We start from the raw sequence: 15691 nt of genomic DNA, 5'->3' as shown, positions 1-15691 counted from the left end.
AAATGCTAATCTTGGGCTGTACAGTGAATCCAGTTCTGGGGTGGGACTGGGACGCTGCATTTTTAACTCAACCAAGTTATGAAGATGCTGTTTTTGTCCCCAGTCAGAGCTTTGAGTAGGAGGGCTGGTAAACCCTCATACCCCAAGTGGCTATGATCGTCCCCACAAAAGCATTTGCTTTTTAAGATGTGCCTTTACTTGGGGTGAAGAACTTCCACCCCCCCACCCTCCCACCCCCATTCCCCCTGGCCCCATTTAAAGATGCCCATCTGTCTGCTAGCAAGTGGCTGCGTTGTGTTTTGGGATCGGTGCCTCCATTTACTCTGGAAGCAGGGGACCCCTTTCTTGCCTAAATGCGAAGTTTGAGTTTGAGCAAAACCCCTACAGAGTGGACAAGGGTTACTTAACCTTAGGGCTGGACTTGGACAGACCCTCAGGCAATCCTCAGCCTTTCCCTGCCAGCTCAGGACCATGCCTGGGGTGGGTCCAAGACTGGCTTTCACATTTCGGTGAGCTTAGTCCCAGTTCAGGCTAAATGAGACCAGAAGATGCCCTACCCAGGTGCCCCCTTTGCATCCAGGCACTTAAAAGTTGCTCTTTGTGTCTACAAGACTGCCCAGACTCTGCTCCTCTGTCTCCTAGTACTGGAAGATGAGAAGCTGCTGTCTCTCCCTGCAGCCCCAGCCCAGCTGTCAGGACCCTTCTCCAAGGGCAGCCTGCCAAGCCTTCCTGCTGGCGTGACTTAGGTCCCTTAGTCTGGCGGGGCTGAAGAGCAATAAACCCACACAGCTACCAGAGAGCTCCCCTACCCTAGCGCGGAGGAAGGGGCTCATTGGAGTCACTTTGTCTTCCCCTGCCCCCAACCCTTTGCCGGCCTGCCCCTCCCTAGCTCCCTATTTGGCCATTGCTCTGGCTGCCCCCTCCCCTTCCTTACATGGTCTGGGAGCCCCCCGGCTGATCCTCTCCCCTGCCCTTGGCTCCAAGAATGGCCTCAGCGGTCCTAGATGGTGCTAAGGCGACCAAATAAGGCAAGGTGGCAGATCAGGGGCCCCCCACCCCTGCCCCCGGCTGCTCCAACTGACCCCGTCCATCAGCGTGCTATAAAGCCGCGCTCCAGGCGACTGACACCCAGTGCCTGCAGCCAGCGCCAGCCCAGCGGAAACCAGCTGCCCCTCGCACGGTGAGTCCCAGCCTTGCTCCGCCCTTGCTCGCTTCAGGACCTAGTCCGCGCTGTGCCTTTGTGCTCTCCTGGATCCCATACACTTTTTTTTTTAAAGCAAACTTTTTGGTGTCGTTTTTTACTTGCTTTGTCTTGGGCCTCATCAATCCCCTCTACAACACAAAAAGAGCTCACTCCATCTTACCACCGGAGCTTTTGTGGGTCACTGATCTCTAGAACTTTTTCCCCCCTCCTGGGGTTTGGATAGGGAGGGAGAATAGGCTTTCTGTTGATGAAAAGGTGGAGAGCTGAAAGGGCTGGAATCAGTCTATTGGCCACTAAGGAGTTGGAACTCCCGGGTGGTTAGGGCCATGGCTCCTTGCAACTGGAGTGGAGCGTGAGCCTCTTGTCCATGGGTGTGGGTGGGTTCCTCTGCCTTCTCTCAGCCACACTGACAGTCTCTCAGCTTCTTCCAGTCCTTTTTTTGTTTATGTCTTGAGTACAAGGGAGATTCCAGTTTTCTCCCCACTCTACACTCCGATAACCCCACTGTGCCCTGCCACCTTCCTCTCTTACGGAGAAGGACGAGAAGGCCAGCTCTACAGGCACTCAGTGTGGGCCCCTTTCCTGTCCTTAGCCCACAGATTCCACAGAAGCTGTGCCACCATGTGTGACGACGAGGAGACCACCGCTTTGGTGTGCGACAATGGCTCAGGGCTGGTGAAGGCCGGCTTCGCGGGTGATGATGCCCCTAGAGCTGTCTTCCCTTCCATCGTGGGTCGCCCACGCCACCAGGTAACACTCATTGCCCCTCACAGCCTGATCCCCATCCAGCGTAGTCCCAGCCATGCTCCTTTGTCATTTCCCGAGTCCAGCAATAAATCCAAGCCACTTTAAGCAACCCCTGCCAACCTGCCAACACCAAGAAGTCCAGTGCAGCTCTCTCCTAGGAAAGGCCACCAGCTTCTCATTCCGGGTCTCTGGATTTTCAACTGCAGTGTCTTCTCTGTCTCTGAAACATGGATTTTTTTTCTTTGCCCTCTGCCCTCTGTCCATTCAATTTAGTTCAGATAATGCGGCTAACCACTAGAAATGTAACTACTTGGAATTAACCAGCACCCAATCTACATTCTTTTCTCTTGTTCACAGCCCAGTGTACAGGACTCCCCAAAGCTGTAACGGACCTCCATCCTGGGTGCTGCATTTTTAGAAGTCAGCTGTGACTAAGGCAGCAAGTGCCACCTTGTTTATTAAAAGAAATGTCATGCTCTCTGGGTTTGTCGCATGCCTGGCCAAACAGGCTGCCAGGGAGCAGAGCTGGGAGTCCTCGGGCTTGGCCAGTTGAAGGGCACTCCAGGATCCTCTGAGTGGTTTGACTTTTCATCTGAGTGATAGTGGCCTGTCAGCCCATGTACACTGGATCTGGATGAGTGTCAAAATCTTTTCTTAAGGGCACTAGAAGCTGGAATGACATCATTAATTCAGTTGTTCTAAAAGATAGTCATCTATTTCTTAGGTGACATCAGTGATAAGCTGAGGAATTTAATGAAGTCATTATGCTATTTCAAAAACAAGATAAGACTCTGTTTCTTCAGTGAAATCTCTTTATTCTCCCCTCCAGAGTTATAATCTAATTGATAGAGATACTCTTCCTCATGTGGAGATAAAGTAAAACATTTATTCTAAATGATTCATTGAATTTAGGATTGTATCTTAACTCTTGGAGGTGGGGTCCCACACTAGAGCCTAGGCTTGCCTGGTACTTGCTCTACAGCCCAGGCTGAACTTAAAGTTATGGCCTGTTTCAGCCTTTTGAGTGCTAGGATTATAGGCATGAACCACCATGTCTAACTTTCAAATTCTACTGTTATCATTTCTTCTATTTTACAGCTATTCATCACCTTGGGAATTGGGTGTTCATTAACAAGACCTGGACTATATTCCTGTCTTGGTGGGAACATGATGTCCTCATTTTTTTTTTTTTCTTTTTTGCAGGGCGTCATGGTGGGTATGGGGCAGAAGGACTCCTATGTAGGTGATGAAGCTCAGAGCAAGCGAGGTATCCTGACTCTGAAGTACCCCATTGAACATGGCATTATCACCAACTGGGATGACATGGAGAAGATCTGGCACCATACATTCTACAATGAGCTCCGTGTGGCCCCTGAGGAGCACCCGACCCTGCTCACTGAAGCCCCACTGAACCCCAAGGCCAACCGTGAGAAGATGACCCAGATCATGTTCGAGACCTTCAATGTCCCTGCCATGTATGTGGCCATCCAAGCAGTGCTGTCTCTGTATGCTTCTGGAAGAACCACAGGTTTGTCTGGACTAGGGAGTAGTCACCGGTTAATCATATGCCCCAAACTCACTGACTTCACAGTCAACCCAAATTCTCACCTGACAAAGGATAGGGTCCCCTCTCTGACCCTCTCAGTATCTGTGCTGAGAGGAAGAGGTGACAATAATTCCCTGAGGTTAGTTTCAGAGACTATTTATTATAAGATCTGATAACATGGAGTTAGATCTTTCCCTTATTTAAGATATGTGATATACAGCATTCATAGCCCCTGGGCAGACGTATTCAAGGACACACATTCCCCTACAGAGTGTGAATCAAAACAGAGAGACACATTTTAAGTTAGGTTGGCCCCAAGATGCTTACATGACATGCTAACGGCTGATAAGAGGGCTGGCCATTTGAAAGTGTCCTCAGGAAATGTTTCTACTACAGCATTTAGTCAGACAAGCTGTGCTGCCTTCGGAGTTAGTATCCATCCATTATGGATCATTTTTATCCTTTGCCCTAGGGGATCTGATTTTATGTGGGGTAATGCCTAGACTTGTTTCTGGTACCTAAACAGAAGCAGGTTTTACTATGGCTGAAACATCTTCAGTGCTTCATCCCGTTCTCATCTATCTTTTCTAACAGGCATTGTTCTGGACTCTGGCGATGGTGTAACTCACAACGTCCCCATCTATGAGGGTTACGCCTTACCCCATGCCATCATGCGTCTGGATCTAGCTGGTCGGGATCTCACCGACTACCTCATGAAGATCCTCACTGAGCGCGGGTACTCCTTTGTCACCACTGGTGAGTGTGTGTGTGTGTCTTACCTGTCACAGCATCTGCCTGTTGGTTTTTGCTTCCTTGATGGATCCACCTCCTTCCCCACAACTGATACTTTTTTCAGAGCTTGACTATGAAGTCCTTTATCTCTGCAGCTGAACGGGAGATTGTCCGTGACATTAAGGAAAAGCTGTGTTACGTTGCCCTGGACTTTGAGAATGAGATGGCTACAGCTGCCTCTTCCTCCTCTCTGGAGAAGAGCTACGAACTGCCCGATGGCCAGGTCATCACCATTGGCAACGAGCGTTTCCGCTGTCCAGAGACACTCTTCCAGCCCTCTTTCATTGGTAAGGCATGGATTCTGATGTTGAAGTTCAGGTTCTCTAGAAATTCTCCAGTCTCCCAGAGTAATATCCATTTAAATTGGAAGGACAGCAGGGTTCTTGAATCAAAGTCTGGTGTCTCACCCTGCTCAGTCTTTCTTCCTGATAGCTGCTCTAGTGAAAATGACTGAGAATGTTACACCGAATTTACCTCACAGTAGGGCATGAGACTGATCAGTCCCTGGATAGCGCATGCCTGATTACTGAAGAGAGCCAATGTATTCCAGTAAGTTCCGTTAGTGATAGACTAGACTTTCAGTTATGCACCATTAAACCCAACCACAACTCTATTCATTATGGTAACTGGACACTTGGTGTCACCAAATACCTTTCCTACACACTTGTTTCCAGAAGAAGCTGGAATCTGATTTTAGTCCATAAATTAAAAGTATAAGCCAGGTGTGGTAGCTCACACCTGCAATCTCAGTGCTCAGAAACTGAGGCAGAAGGATTGCCTTGAGTTCAAGGTTAGCCTGGGCTACAGAGATTCATCTCAACACAAAATAAAATAGGTTAATTTTCACTTAAACACATGTGATTCTTGCTGTAAAATATCTCCACACTCCCGATAGCTGCAGGATGTGTTCACTCCAAAGAGGCACTGAACACATTTGTCTATCTCTTGGCAGTCTATACTGAATTATCTATTAGCACATTTTAGAGACCTATGTCCCACCTGTTCCCAGCAGTGTGTTATGGGGGAGCATATGTTTTAGATATGAACGGTGGCAGCTCACCAACACAGCAGAATTCTGTCCCCTCCCCTCCATCCTTGCCTGAATGTGTTGTGAGTACTTTAAAAAGCACTTGTTCCTAGGGATGGAATCTGCTGGCATCCATGAAACTACTTACAATAGCATCATGAAGTGTGACATCGATATCCGCAAGGACCTGTATGCCAACAATGTCCTATCTGGAGGCACCACCATGTACCCTGGTATTGCTGATCGTATGCAAAAGGAAATCACTGCGCTGGCTCCCAGCACCATGAAGATTAAGGTAGAGAAAGTTTGTGAGTGGGAGGGCACAGGCAGATCTTTGTGTTCTAAGCCAAACTTCCTTCCCAGCCTCCTTCTCCTATATCTTAGCTTCCTCTCTTTTATGGAAGTTTTCTACTTAGTGCTAACACTATTCCTGATTTTTTTTCTAGCACTTCCCCCAAGATATGAACCTTTAGGACTACTTCTAAATAGTGAATATAAGTAAATATTTGAAACACAGTCGGGGGAGGGGGGGCAATAACTAAACTCATCTCCACATTTAAAAGGCCCTAGGTTTTGAATTACCCTTCATGTATTTAGACTTTTGCCATATTATTGTCTAGTGTAAAGAGGTAGAGGATGATGAAATACAGGGAAGTTTGCAAAACTTCATTGGCTACATTGCCTTATGGTATAAAATCTCCCACATTATTTATTGTCAGTTATTCTGTGATGAATTTTCTGTGAGTGTTCCAAACCTATTGCCTGCTCCATTGTTGGGAACTTCAGAACACACTAATGGTTTTGTTTTCTCTCTGCAGATTATTGCTCCCCCTGAGCGTAAATACTCTGTCTGGATTGGGGGCTCCATCCTGGCCTCTCTGTCCACTTTCCAACAAATGTGGATCAGTAAGCAAGAGTATGATGAAGCAGGCCCATCCATTGTCCATCGCAAGTGCTTCTAAGTTGTCTCTCTCTTAGTCTCCCTTATATTCAGGATGATGGTATTGTGCTTCTTGGAATCCTCTGAGCCCCCCTCCTCCATCTCTCATCAGTCATTGTACAGTTTGTTTACACACGTGCAGTTTGTTTGTGCTTCAAATATTTATTGCTTTATAAATAAATCAGACCAGGACTTGCAACCTACAGAAGCCTGTCTTCTTTCTTGTGGGAGTAGTCCCAGGATGGGAAATGTGTCTGGTACCCGAGGCCTGGAATGGGGAAGGTGTTTGTTTGAGTACCCTGAGTATTTCCATATTAATGCAATGCCAAGTTTGCCCAATAAATTCATATGGCATTGAGACAGGAATTACAGCATTACATTCTGATTTCATCCTTTGGGATAGAATCATGAATAGATTTTGAATCTTAGAAAGAAAGATTAGTTCCATGGCTTAGTTGTTAGGTTTAGTTCTATAGAAGTAAGAAGAGAAAATGGACAACACAACTATCTACAATTAGTTGCTATATTTGGTATTGCAAATTATTTTAGCACATCTTGCATATTTTATAACTTAATAGAAAACACACATATTTGTAATAAGAGGGTCAAAGTTTAAATTAGCCTTTCTTCTTGTTTTATTGCCTTCCTCAATTGTCTGGGGTTTTTGTTTGTTTGCTTGCTTGCTTGCTTGTTTTAGTTTTATTTGTTTTATTTTGTGTGTATGAGCATTTTGCCTGCCTGTATACCTGTGCACCATGTGCAAGCCTGGAGCCCACAGAGGTAAGAAGAGGGCATAGATCTACTAGAACTGGAGTTACCAATGGCTGTGAGCCACGCTGTGGGTGCTGGGAATCGAAGGGTGCTCTATAGAAGATAGTAAGGATATTAACTGCTGAGACAGCTCTCCAGCCTTCAGATGTGTTTTTGAAGGCTTTGGAAGACATGGGAAGGTCTACTTGCCAGGTGTTGCTTTGTCTTATTGCATATACCCACCATCTCTCAGTCTCTTGAACCCAGGTTAAAAAAAAAGGGTGGGGGAGTAACAGTAAAAGGCTTATGAATACACAATGACCTAATGAATTCCAAATAAAATATAAAATGAATCCAAGGTGTTTGTGACAGCTATTGCCTATGTTGCATCAAATGACTTCATTGCAATGTTGGTTCTAACTACACAATGTGTGTATTTCATATTGTGCATGACATTGCACCATGGAACACCAACAAACACTGCCTGAAACAGCTCAGATTCAAGACTGTTGTATGCTATGAATACAGTGTTTTCATTGTGTGCACAAGGTTTCCTATTCTTATCCAAACATAATAGTATAATTTCTGAAAATGGACTTTAATACTTTCCCTGTCCTGATCATGTAAGCATCAAGTTACTATATCATTGGACTGTATTATGTTAAAAAGTTTGATTTTTTAAAGTTGCAGTCTGAGTTGCTGATAAGTTTTATTTTTAAAAATTATTAAAGGAAGGAATTTTGGCCTGGGATTAGAACAGAATTTCCAGCAATTTCTGAGATGGCCCTCATTGTCCTTCTGCCATTTTTGCATTATTTATTTATGAAAAATGGCATTGTCAGAACTGATAGTTACAAAAACCAAAATATAGATCACTTCAGGAAAATATTGAAGATAGTCTCTGTCCTACAGTATCAAATACTCAGCCAAGATTTAATTCTTCATGTAAAAATAAATAAGTACAACCATCTTGTCAGTATGCAAAGTTACTTTCATCTTTAATAAATGGTAAATATACATACAGATATATGCCAAAGAACTATTTTAAAATAAATTCCCTTGTGATTTATCAATGATTTGTATACCTACTTTGCATAGTTATATCTAGGATCACACACACAAAAATCTCAGGTGAAAAGGAATCATAAGCAGAAATTTTAAGACTTTCCCTAAACAAATTTAGGACGTTGAATATCAGCATGTTCAAAACAAGGAGAAAGGGCAGACAGTTTTGTCTACTTGGTGACAGATTTACAGGACAGACTTGCGGACACACTGTTTCTCTGTCATCTTAGGGTATTGGGGTGATTAAAATGAAGGTGTGAAGGTCAGAGGCAACAAGAAGTTAAGGAACCACAAAGCATGCTGGGAAAAGCATCTACCAGGATCAGTTTTGTTCTGTCCTTGAAAGACTCATCTACATGCAAACTCCAAACATGTATGACCTGGGGGCTTCGACTGATGGACACATGTCTGTTTAAGAATTAGGATTAGGTAGAGTTTGAAAAGATGGCTCAGTGGTTAGGAGCACTGGCTGCTCTTCCAGAGGACCTAGTTTAATTCCCAGCACCTATATGGCAACTCACAACTGTCTGTAACTCCAGCTCCAGGGGATCTGACACCTCCACACAGACATACATGCAGGCAAAACACCAATGGACAAAAAATAAAAAATGAATAAATCTTAAAAAAAAAAAAAAGGAACTAGGATTGGGTAAGAAAAGCAGGGAGGAAGTATCAGGAGGAGGGGGTGGGAAGGAAGCTAAGGGGCCAGACAAAGCAGCCTGACAAGAGCTGGAGAATTTTAGGAAATCTAATTGTGAAAAGTAGGTTTCAACGTGATTGCAGAATCTTGAAATTTGTTCATTTTCAAATTATCTTGTGCATGAACTGTTGGAGCTCACAGAGTGTTTGATGGGCTTAATTAAACTTCATCTATTGAGAGAATCAAGATGCAGAAATTAAGCACCTGGTACAGTACTACACAGCTTGTCTGTGGAATACTTAAGACAGAACTCAGATGTTCTGATATCTAATGTGACAGTGCTTCTAAAAGCATATTTTCTAACTTTAGTCATAGTTTATCATGGGTATCCCCATTCTATCATTCTCTGCCCTTTAGGATGTCTGGGTTCAAAATCTGGAGCACTTCAGGCTCATCAGATAACTTCAGTAGACTGCTGCTGTCATTACCATTCAAGGTCACCATTGTGTCTTTATGTCCATCAATTTTAAAAGTATCTCTTGATCCTTGACTCTGGGCCAGGTGCAGCAACAGGGTCAGAAGACAGAAAGTTGAATCTGATCATTTTTTCTGTGCTTAAGAAGCTCTCTTAGAGTTCTATATTTAGAATAAGAAGAAGGTCTCTTCTACAATAATGCAGAAATAGTAATCTGATTCGGTGGACTTTTCTTTAGATAAAGTATAAATGTTATTTTAGATTTTTCCCCTCAGCAGTATCTTGTAGCACAAATGGGTTGCTTCGAAATCCAGGCATCACAAGAAGACATATTTGAGCCATGCATATGGAATATTATATAGACACTCTCTTTGTTTCCTTTATCTCTTAGTTGGGTGCATACATATTATAAATTTCATATCTAAATATTGTATTAATAGTTTAATGTTACACAATTTACTGGGATATAATCTCCTGGTATTTCTATTTATGAGTAGATATAAGATGTATATTATTTCTATTTAAAAGTAAAAGCTTTAGGAATTATTGTCTGACATTTGTATCCAAAGTGGAAAGCACATAGATTCACATTGCATTTTGGTATTCTCTTCTATGCTTGAAAATTTGATGTCAGATACTAGGACAGATGAATCTTTCAAAAACTGTGCTTTAAGAAAGGCACTAAATCAATCATGTTTTTCAAAAGCCACCTTCATGTGAGTAAAATAATTGATATGTTTATAGTAATGTATTTCATTAAAATGCTAAGTATGAAACCTTGTATTATTTATATTTTTCTGATTATAATGAAAAACTATTGTTTGTACTTTTTCATACCTTCAAATACTTTTTTAAAACTTTTATGAACTGAGAAATAGGTATTACTGTAGATACGTTTGTAAATATTCAAGACAATAGAATTAGGGAAAAGAAAAATTCCTGAAGGAAATAGAATATGTAGAGCACTGGGGCTGATTTACAATTCAGGGCCTAAGTAAAAATTCCCAGGACCTTGTTCATTCATTCATTCATTCATTCATTCATTCATTCATTCATTCATTCATTATTTCTCACATGAGACATGTTTTCTAGGTAGTCCAGGCTGGACTTGAACTTGTGACTCTCCTGCCTATGTTTTTTGAGTTCTGGTATGACCCACCATGCCTAGCATTCTCTTTACTTCTCCCGTAGATACTAAATCTGAATTTTGAACCCACATTCCTGCAGTGAATCCTTTCACTAGTGTGACTGTTTGGGAGAGGTTTTCTATGCAGGTAATTAAGCTTAAACAAGGTCATAACCTTAAGAATCTCAGTATGGAATTGTTGGACTCATTAGAAGAGGAAAAGACACTAGAGGCACACAGAAGGAGCACACAGCAGGCAAGCAACCATCTGCAAGACAATGAACGCCTCCAGAGAAAGCATCCATCCACACATCTTCATCTTGGGCTTCCAGCCTCCAGAACTGTGGGGAATGTTTTTGTTGAAAGCACTCAAACTTGGGGCATTTGGTTGGGGTAGTCTTGATAGACTAATACAAGCTCCTTCCATATTTTGGGCATGGTATATTAAGATCCTTCTACAAACTCATCAGTCACTGGGATAGCAAAATAAAAACTTCTTTTGAAAGTGATACTAGCAAAAGTTCCAGAGAGGTCTCTAGCGAGGCTTGGGGACTGAGGCATACAGTGAAATAGTGTCTAGTATTATTCTCATGCACCTGATGGAAACTGATACCTAAAGAGGCATCAGCTTGACTTAGGTCACACTGCTAGTTGGTATCTGAGACTGAACACATCCTGTTAGCAACCCAGTGGATCTCTTCACCAACAATGGTAGTTGGAAACCAAAGAACATGCTCTCTCCATGAACACATTCTATCCATAAGGAGTTTCTGAGTCACTGTCTTATTGTAACTGTACAGACAAATGCTTTGAAGAGAAAGGAAAAAAAATCTGTAAAAATAGGAATAAACCTAGGCAGAAGACTCAGTTGCTTGCTTTAGTCAATATATACTTATTGAATTGATCCTAGTAGGTCCTAGAGATAAAACAGATATAGTCACTGCACTCATTTGACTTACAGTTCAATGATATGATGTGTGTGTGTGTGTGTTTGTGTGTGTGTATGTGTGTGTGTGTGTGTGTGTGTGTGTGTGTGTGTGTGTGTTGAGGGTGTGTGGGTTGTGGGGGAGCAGCCAATAGCCAAGTAAACAAACATACAGAGTTCTAGAGAAGGAATAATGTTCAGTGAGAGACTCTAACGCACAGGAGGCATCTAGTTGGAGAAGATGGTCAGAAAATGCCTCTAAGGAAATACCAGAAGAATGGGAAAGCTGACAGTAAAGAGAACATGCTCCAAGATATACTGTGTACAGAGAAGCAGGAGACAGCCACTCGCTGGGAAGCAGTGAGGACAAGAGAGGGAGACCTAGGTGGTGCTGGGAAGGTGTTAGAATACAAATCAAACAGGGTCTTTGCATGATAATATGAAGTTTAAATTCTAAGTATGACAAAAGGTGTTAATGGGTCATACACATAAGAATGTATTTCAATATATAATTCTGTTTCGATTAAGATGTATTAATCTTATATATTAATATAATTCTGTATAGTATTTCAGTGTATGCATACAGCACATACTAGTCAAATCCAGCCTTCCTTCACTTTCCCCTTCCAAAATTCAATTAATCACTAATCCACATTAAGATTTTTTTTTTAGCTTTTACATATGATAGAACATGTGATATCTTTCTGTATCTGGTTTATTTTACTTAACATAATATCCATTAGTTCTATCCATTTCCCTGAAAATGGATATTCCATTGTGTTTATATGCCATATTTTCTTTGTCCATTCCTTTGTTGTTGAGTCTTTAGGCTGATTCTATATTGCTGCTATTGTGAATAATTCCATAATAAACATGGACATGTAGTGACCTCTCACAGACTGGCTTCATATTGGGATAACTGGATTACATAGTAGATCTTCTTTTAGTTTTTAAGGAGCTTCCACACTGTTCTCCACCATGGTTATAATTTACATTCCCACTGTCTCAGGGTTTCTGATGCTGTGAAGAGACACCTTGACAACAGCAACTCCTATAAAGAAAACATTTAATTGGGGTGACTCGCTTACAGTTTCAGAGGTTTATTCCATTATCACCATGACAAGGAGCATGGTGGCATGCAGGCAGACATGGTGCTGGAGTAGTAGCCAAGAGTCCTACATTTGGCAGGTAACAGGAAGTCAACTGAGACACTGAGCAGTACCCTGAGCATAGGAAACCTCAAAGCCCGCCCCCACAGTGACATACTTCCTCTAACAAGGCTGTACCCACTCCAACAAAGCCACACCTCCTAGTAGTGCAACTCCCTATGAGATTACAGGGGCCAGTAACATTCAAACTACCATACTCACACATGGTATACCTTACCATTATTATTATTTTTCATAACAGCCATTCTAACTGGGCCAGCATGATGTCATGCTGTGGTCTTAATTCTCATTTCTCTGATGGCTGTGTGAAATATTTGTATTCATATTTCTTTTGGTTGTTCAAATCATTTAGCCATCTTGAAATTGTATTTGTTGTTGCTGCTAATATCATCATGAGGTTTTTAGAGCTCATTGTAGACTTTGGGATGTAGCTCAATGGGAGAGCACTTGTCTACCATATGCAGGGTCCTACATTCAATCCCCCAGACCTTATATGCTGCCTCCACTGACATTTAAGCATCACTTTTAACATGGACTCAATGTTGGTGACTTGCCAGGAAGTACACAAATTTCTTACACCAGATTGGAAATTTGGAGGCATCTAGCTTCATGTGCTGAGCAGCCACCAAATATATGTCTTCAGTGTACAGATGGCCCAGCCCTTATAATGTAAACCAATCCTAAATCTACTGTGTGTGTGAGTATAGGTATGTGCATGCATGTGCATGTATGTTATGTTCCTGTAGAGAGCCTTATCAAATACACCTCAACAAGGAACAGCTAGAGAGTTCGGTGTCCAGAGACTAAAGACCAAGACTGTAGAGTTAGATTTTCCTTCATTTCTCAGAGGGGAAACTGACCTAAGCAATTTCATAAAATAAGGAGAAATACAAGTTCACAATATGGGGCTTAACAAGGAGTTCAGCTGATAACTACTATGATCTTATACTACACAGCATTTGTTTTTTATCTAAACTGGGTTTTTTGAAACCTCAGTGTAGAAAGCACTTTTCACACCACTGTGAGTCTCCCCTCAAGTTGAGAAGAACTTATTTTAAAACTCTTTACATCTTACAGTAAGGGGTAACTACATTTCCTTTTGTATCCTTTACCCTGGAGTGTCAATCCCATTGTGTTATAATAACTGGTTTGATTTTAATGCCTTCAACGAAATACAGTATAAGCCTTCTAGCTTTAAAAAGAAAACTGTAGGTTGGTAGAGATGAAGGAGTCAATAGGAAGATCCTGATTGGTGTTCACTCCAAATAAAAATTGCAATAAGAATGGTGTAAAAAGATAAAATTATCTCCAAACTTGAAGAGAATGGAGTGTGGCCTACACAAACATTGGCTGCATTCCTCCCATGCTGCATGGAAGCCTCCGTCAGTGGGTCTCCGCAGATGAGAATGAGTGGGCACCCCTGCAGGCACACACCCTGAGTGAGAAACACACTGCTCTCATTTAACCACCAAGATTGTGGTTGTAACTGCATCATTTTGCCTGGTCTCAGCTCATCCTCACATTGGGTTACTCAGTCTACTAACTCAAAACTCGGCTTTGGGGTTGTGAGGTGATTTCATGCAAGATGAGAAATACACTAAGAATAATTAACATTGGGCACAATTTTTATTTTAATAAAGGAAGTTTTTCAGGTTATCCAAGGCTATAAATTAATAGAAACTGAAGTCTTTGAGATTGGGGACAGTTATGTCTTCCTTTCCCATATGAGTGAAATAGCAAGTCACTCTGAAGTTACTCTAGCTCGATCCTGTTGGTTTAATATGTGAGTATGATAAGAAGAAAATAAAAATGAGTTTCACCCTGTTAACTTTGCTTTGGCATGGGGCCAAAGTTTCCTTACTTTTCTGCCTCATACAGGATTATATTGCCATCTAAAAAGAAACACATCATTAAGACATAATTCACATGCTCCACAATTCACCCATTTGCAGTGTACAGTTCAAACTTGATGTTGTATATCCAGATAAGTGTAACCATCACCATCATCAATTTTTGAACACATTTTTCACTTCAGAAAGGAACTCTCCATCCTAACTGCTGTTTTTCTGTACCCACATCCAGAAGGACTTTGGTGATGTGATTTGGCTGCATATATTCTGTGATGTTTAATCTTGGTTGCCAATTTGATGGGATTTATAATTAAATAGGAGACACATCTCTGGGCATGTGGAAGATTTTCCCAGAGATGTTTAACTGATATGGGAAGACCCACCCTAAATGTGGGTGACATTGTCCCAATGACTGGGGTCCAGAAGGAGCCTGTTGTAGAGAAAAGGGGCCAGTCAAAGAAACCCACCCTAACCCTGAAACCAGAGCTAGTAGAGTGAAGGAAATCCACACAGGGCCCTGAAACCAGAGCCAGTGAAAGAAACACTTTAGCCCTGAACCCAGAATCTAAGAAATATGCCCTGACCCTGAAGCCAGTGCCAAAGAAACACACTTTGGCCCTAGAATCAGAACTAGTCAAAGAAATATGCCCTGGCTCAGAAATTAGAGACAATAGGCTAAAAAGGGTCAGTGAAAGAAACACAGGCTGGCCCAGAAATCAGAGTCAACTCTGCCCCTGACTAATGATACTAACTAAGCCCTGAGCAAGAAAGCTAACCAATCCCTGAGCAGGAAATCTTCTCCCTGGAGAAACTCCGCCCCTAAGAAGCCCTAGATTAACCCTCCCTGCCTGTTCAGGGGTTGGCTGTGTTTTCCCACCCTGGCAGAGGCAGCCGCTCTCCTGGACTCCTCCTTGCCAAATAAATCTCTTTCTCAAAAGAGTCTTGGGTGAAGATCTTTATTCGCTGGCAGAACAGAAGAATCTTGCTGAGACGTCCCTTAGAGGGACTAAACAGAAAAACAAAACAAAAAACCTTGCTGAGACATTCCCTTAGAGGGGCTGAGCAAGGCAGAGCAGAAAAAAAATAACATTTTGTCTGAGCTAGAGGAGATTGCTACATTTCTGCAGGGGTTTCTGCTTTAGCACAGTGAAGAAGGAAGAAGGAGGAGGAGGAGGAGGAGGAGGAGGAGGAGGAGGAGGAGGAGGAGGAGGAGGAGGAGGAGGAAGAAGAAGAAGAAGAAGAAGAAGAAGAAGAAGAAGAAGAAGAAGAAGAGAAGAAGAAGCAGCAGCAACATCTTGGGTCCTTGAGAAGAAGCAGAGCTCTGCTTGGAAGCCTCCTTTAAGGGGGGTGGGAGTGGGGGCAGAGCAAAGCTCAGCTGTCATAACTCTCTCTAGAAGAGCAGGATTGCTACATCCTGTGGGGAGACCATCCCCCC

The 15691-nt window shown here is 42.5% G+C and overlaps 1 protein-coding gene across 1 annotated transcript; it reads left to right on the top strand.

Moving 5' to 3' along the window:
• The first annotated feature begins 1022 nt into the window (after positions 1–1022).
• Positions 1023–6464, top strand: Actc1 (actin alpha cardiac muscle 1). Its single transcript, XM_006983853.4, has 7 exons — positions 1023–1180; positions 1797–1954; positions 3155–3479; positions 4092–4253; positions 4385–4576; positions 5430–5611; positions 6135–6464. The coding sequence occupies exons 2-7, from the start codon at positions 1826–1828 to the stop codon at positions 6276–6278; spliced, it is 1134 nt and encodes a 377-aa protein (XP_006983915.1). The 5' UTR covers positions 1023–1180; positions 1797–1825; the 3' UTR covers positions 6279–6464.
• Positions 6465–15691: the final 9227 nt, after the last annotated feature.

Source organism: Peromyscus maniculatus, chromosome 4 (genome assembly GCF_049852395.1).
Source record: "Peromyscus maniculatus bairdii isolate BWxNUB_F1_BW_parent chromosome 4, HU_Pman_BW_mat_3.1, whole genome shotgun sequence".
Taxonomy (NCBI): Eukaryota; Metazoa; Chordata; class Mammalia; order Rodentia; family Cricetidae; genus Peromyscus; species Peromyscus maniculatus.
This window is presented reverse-complemented; position numbering and strand designations above follow the sequence as displayed.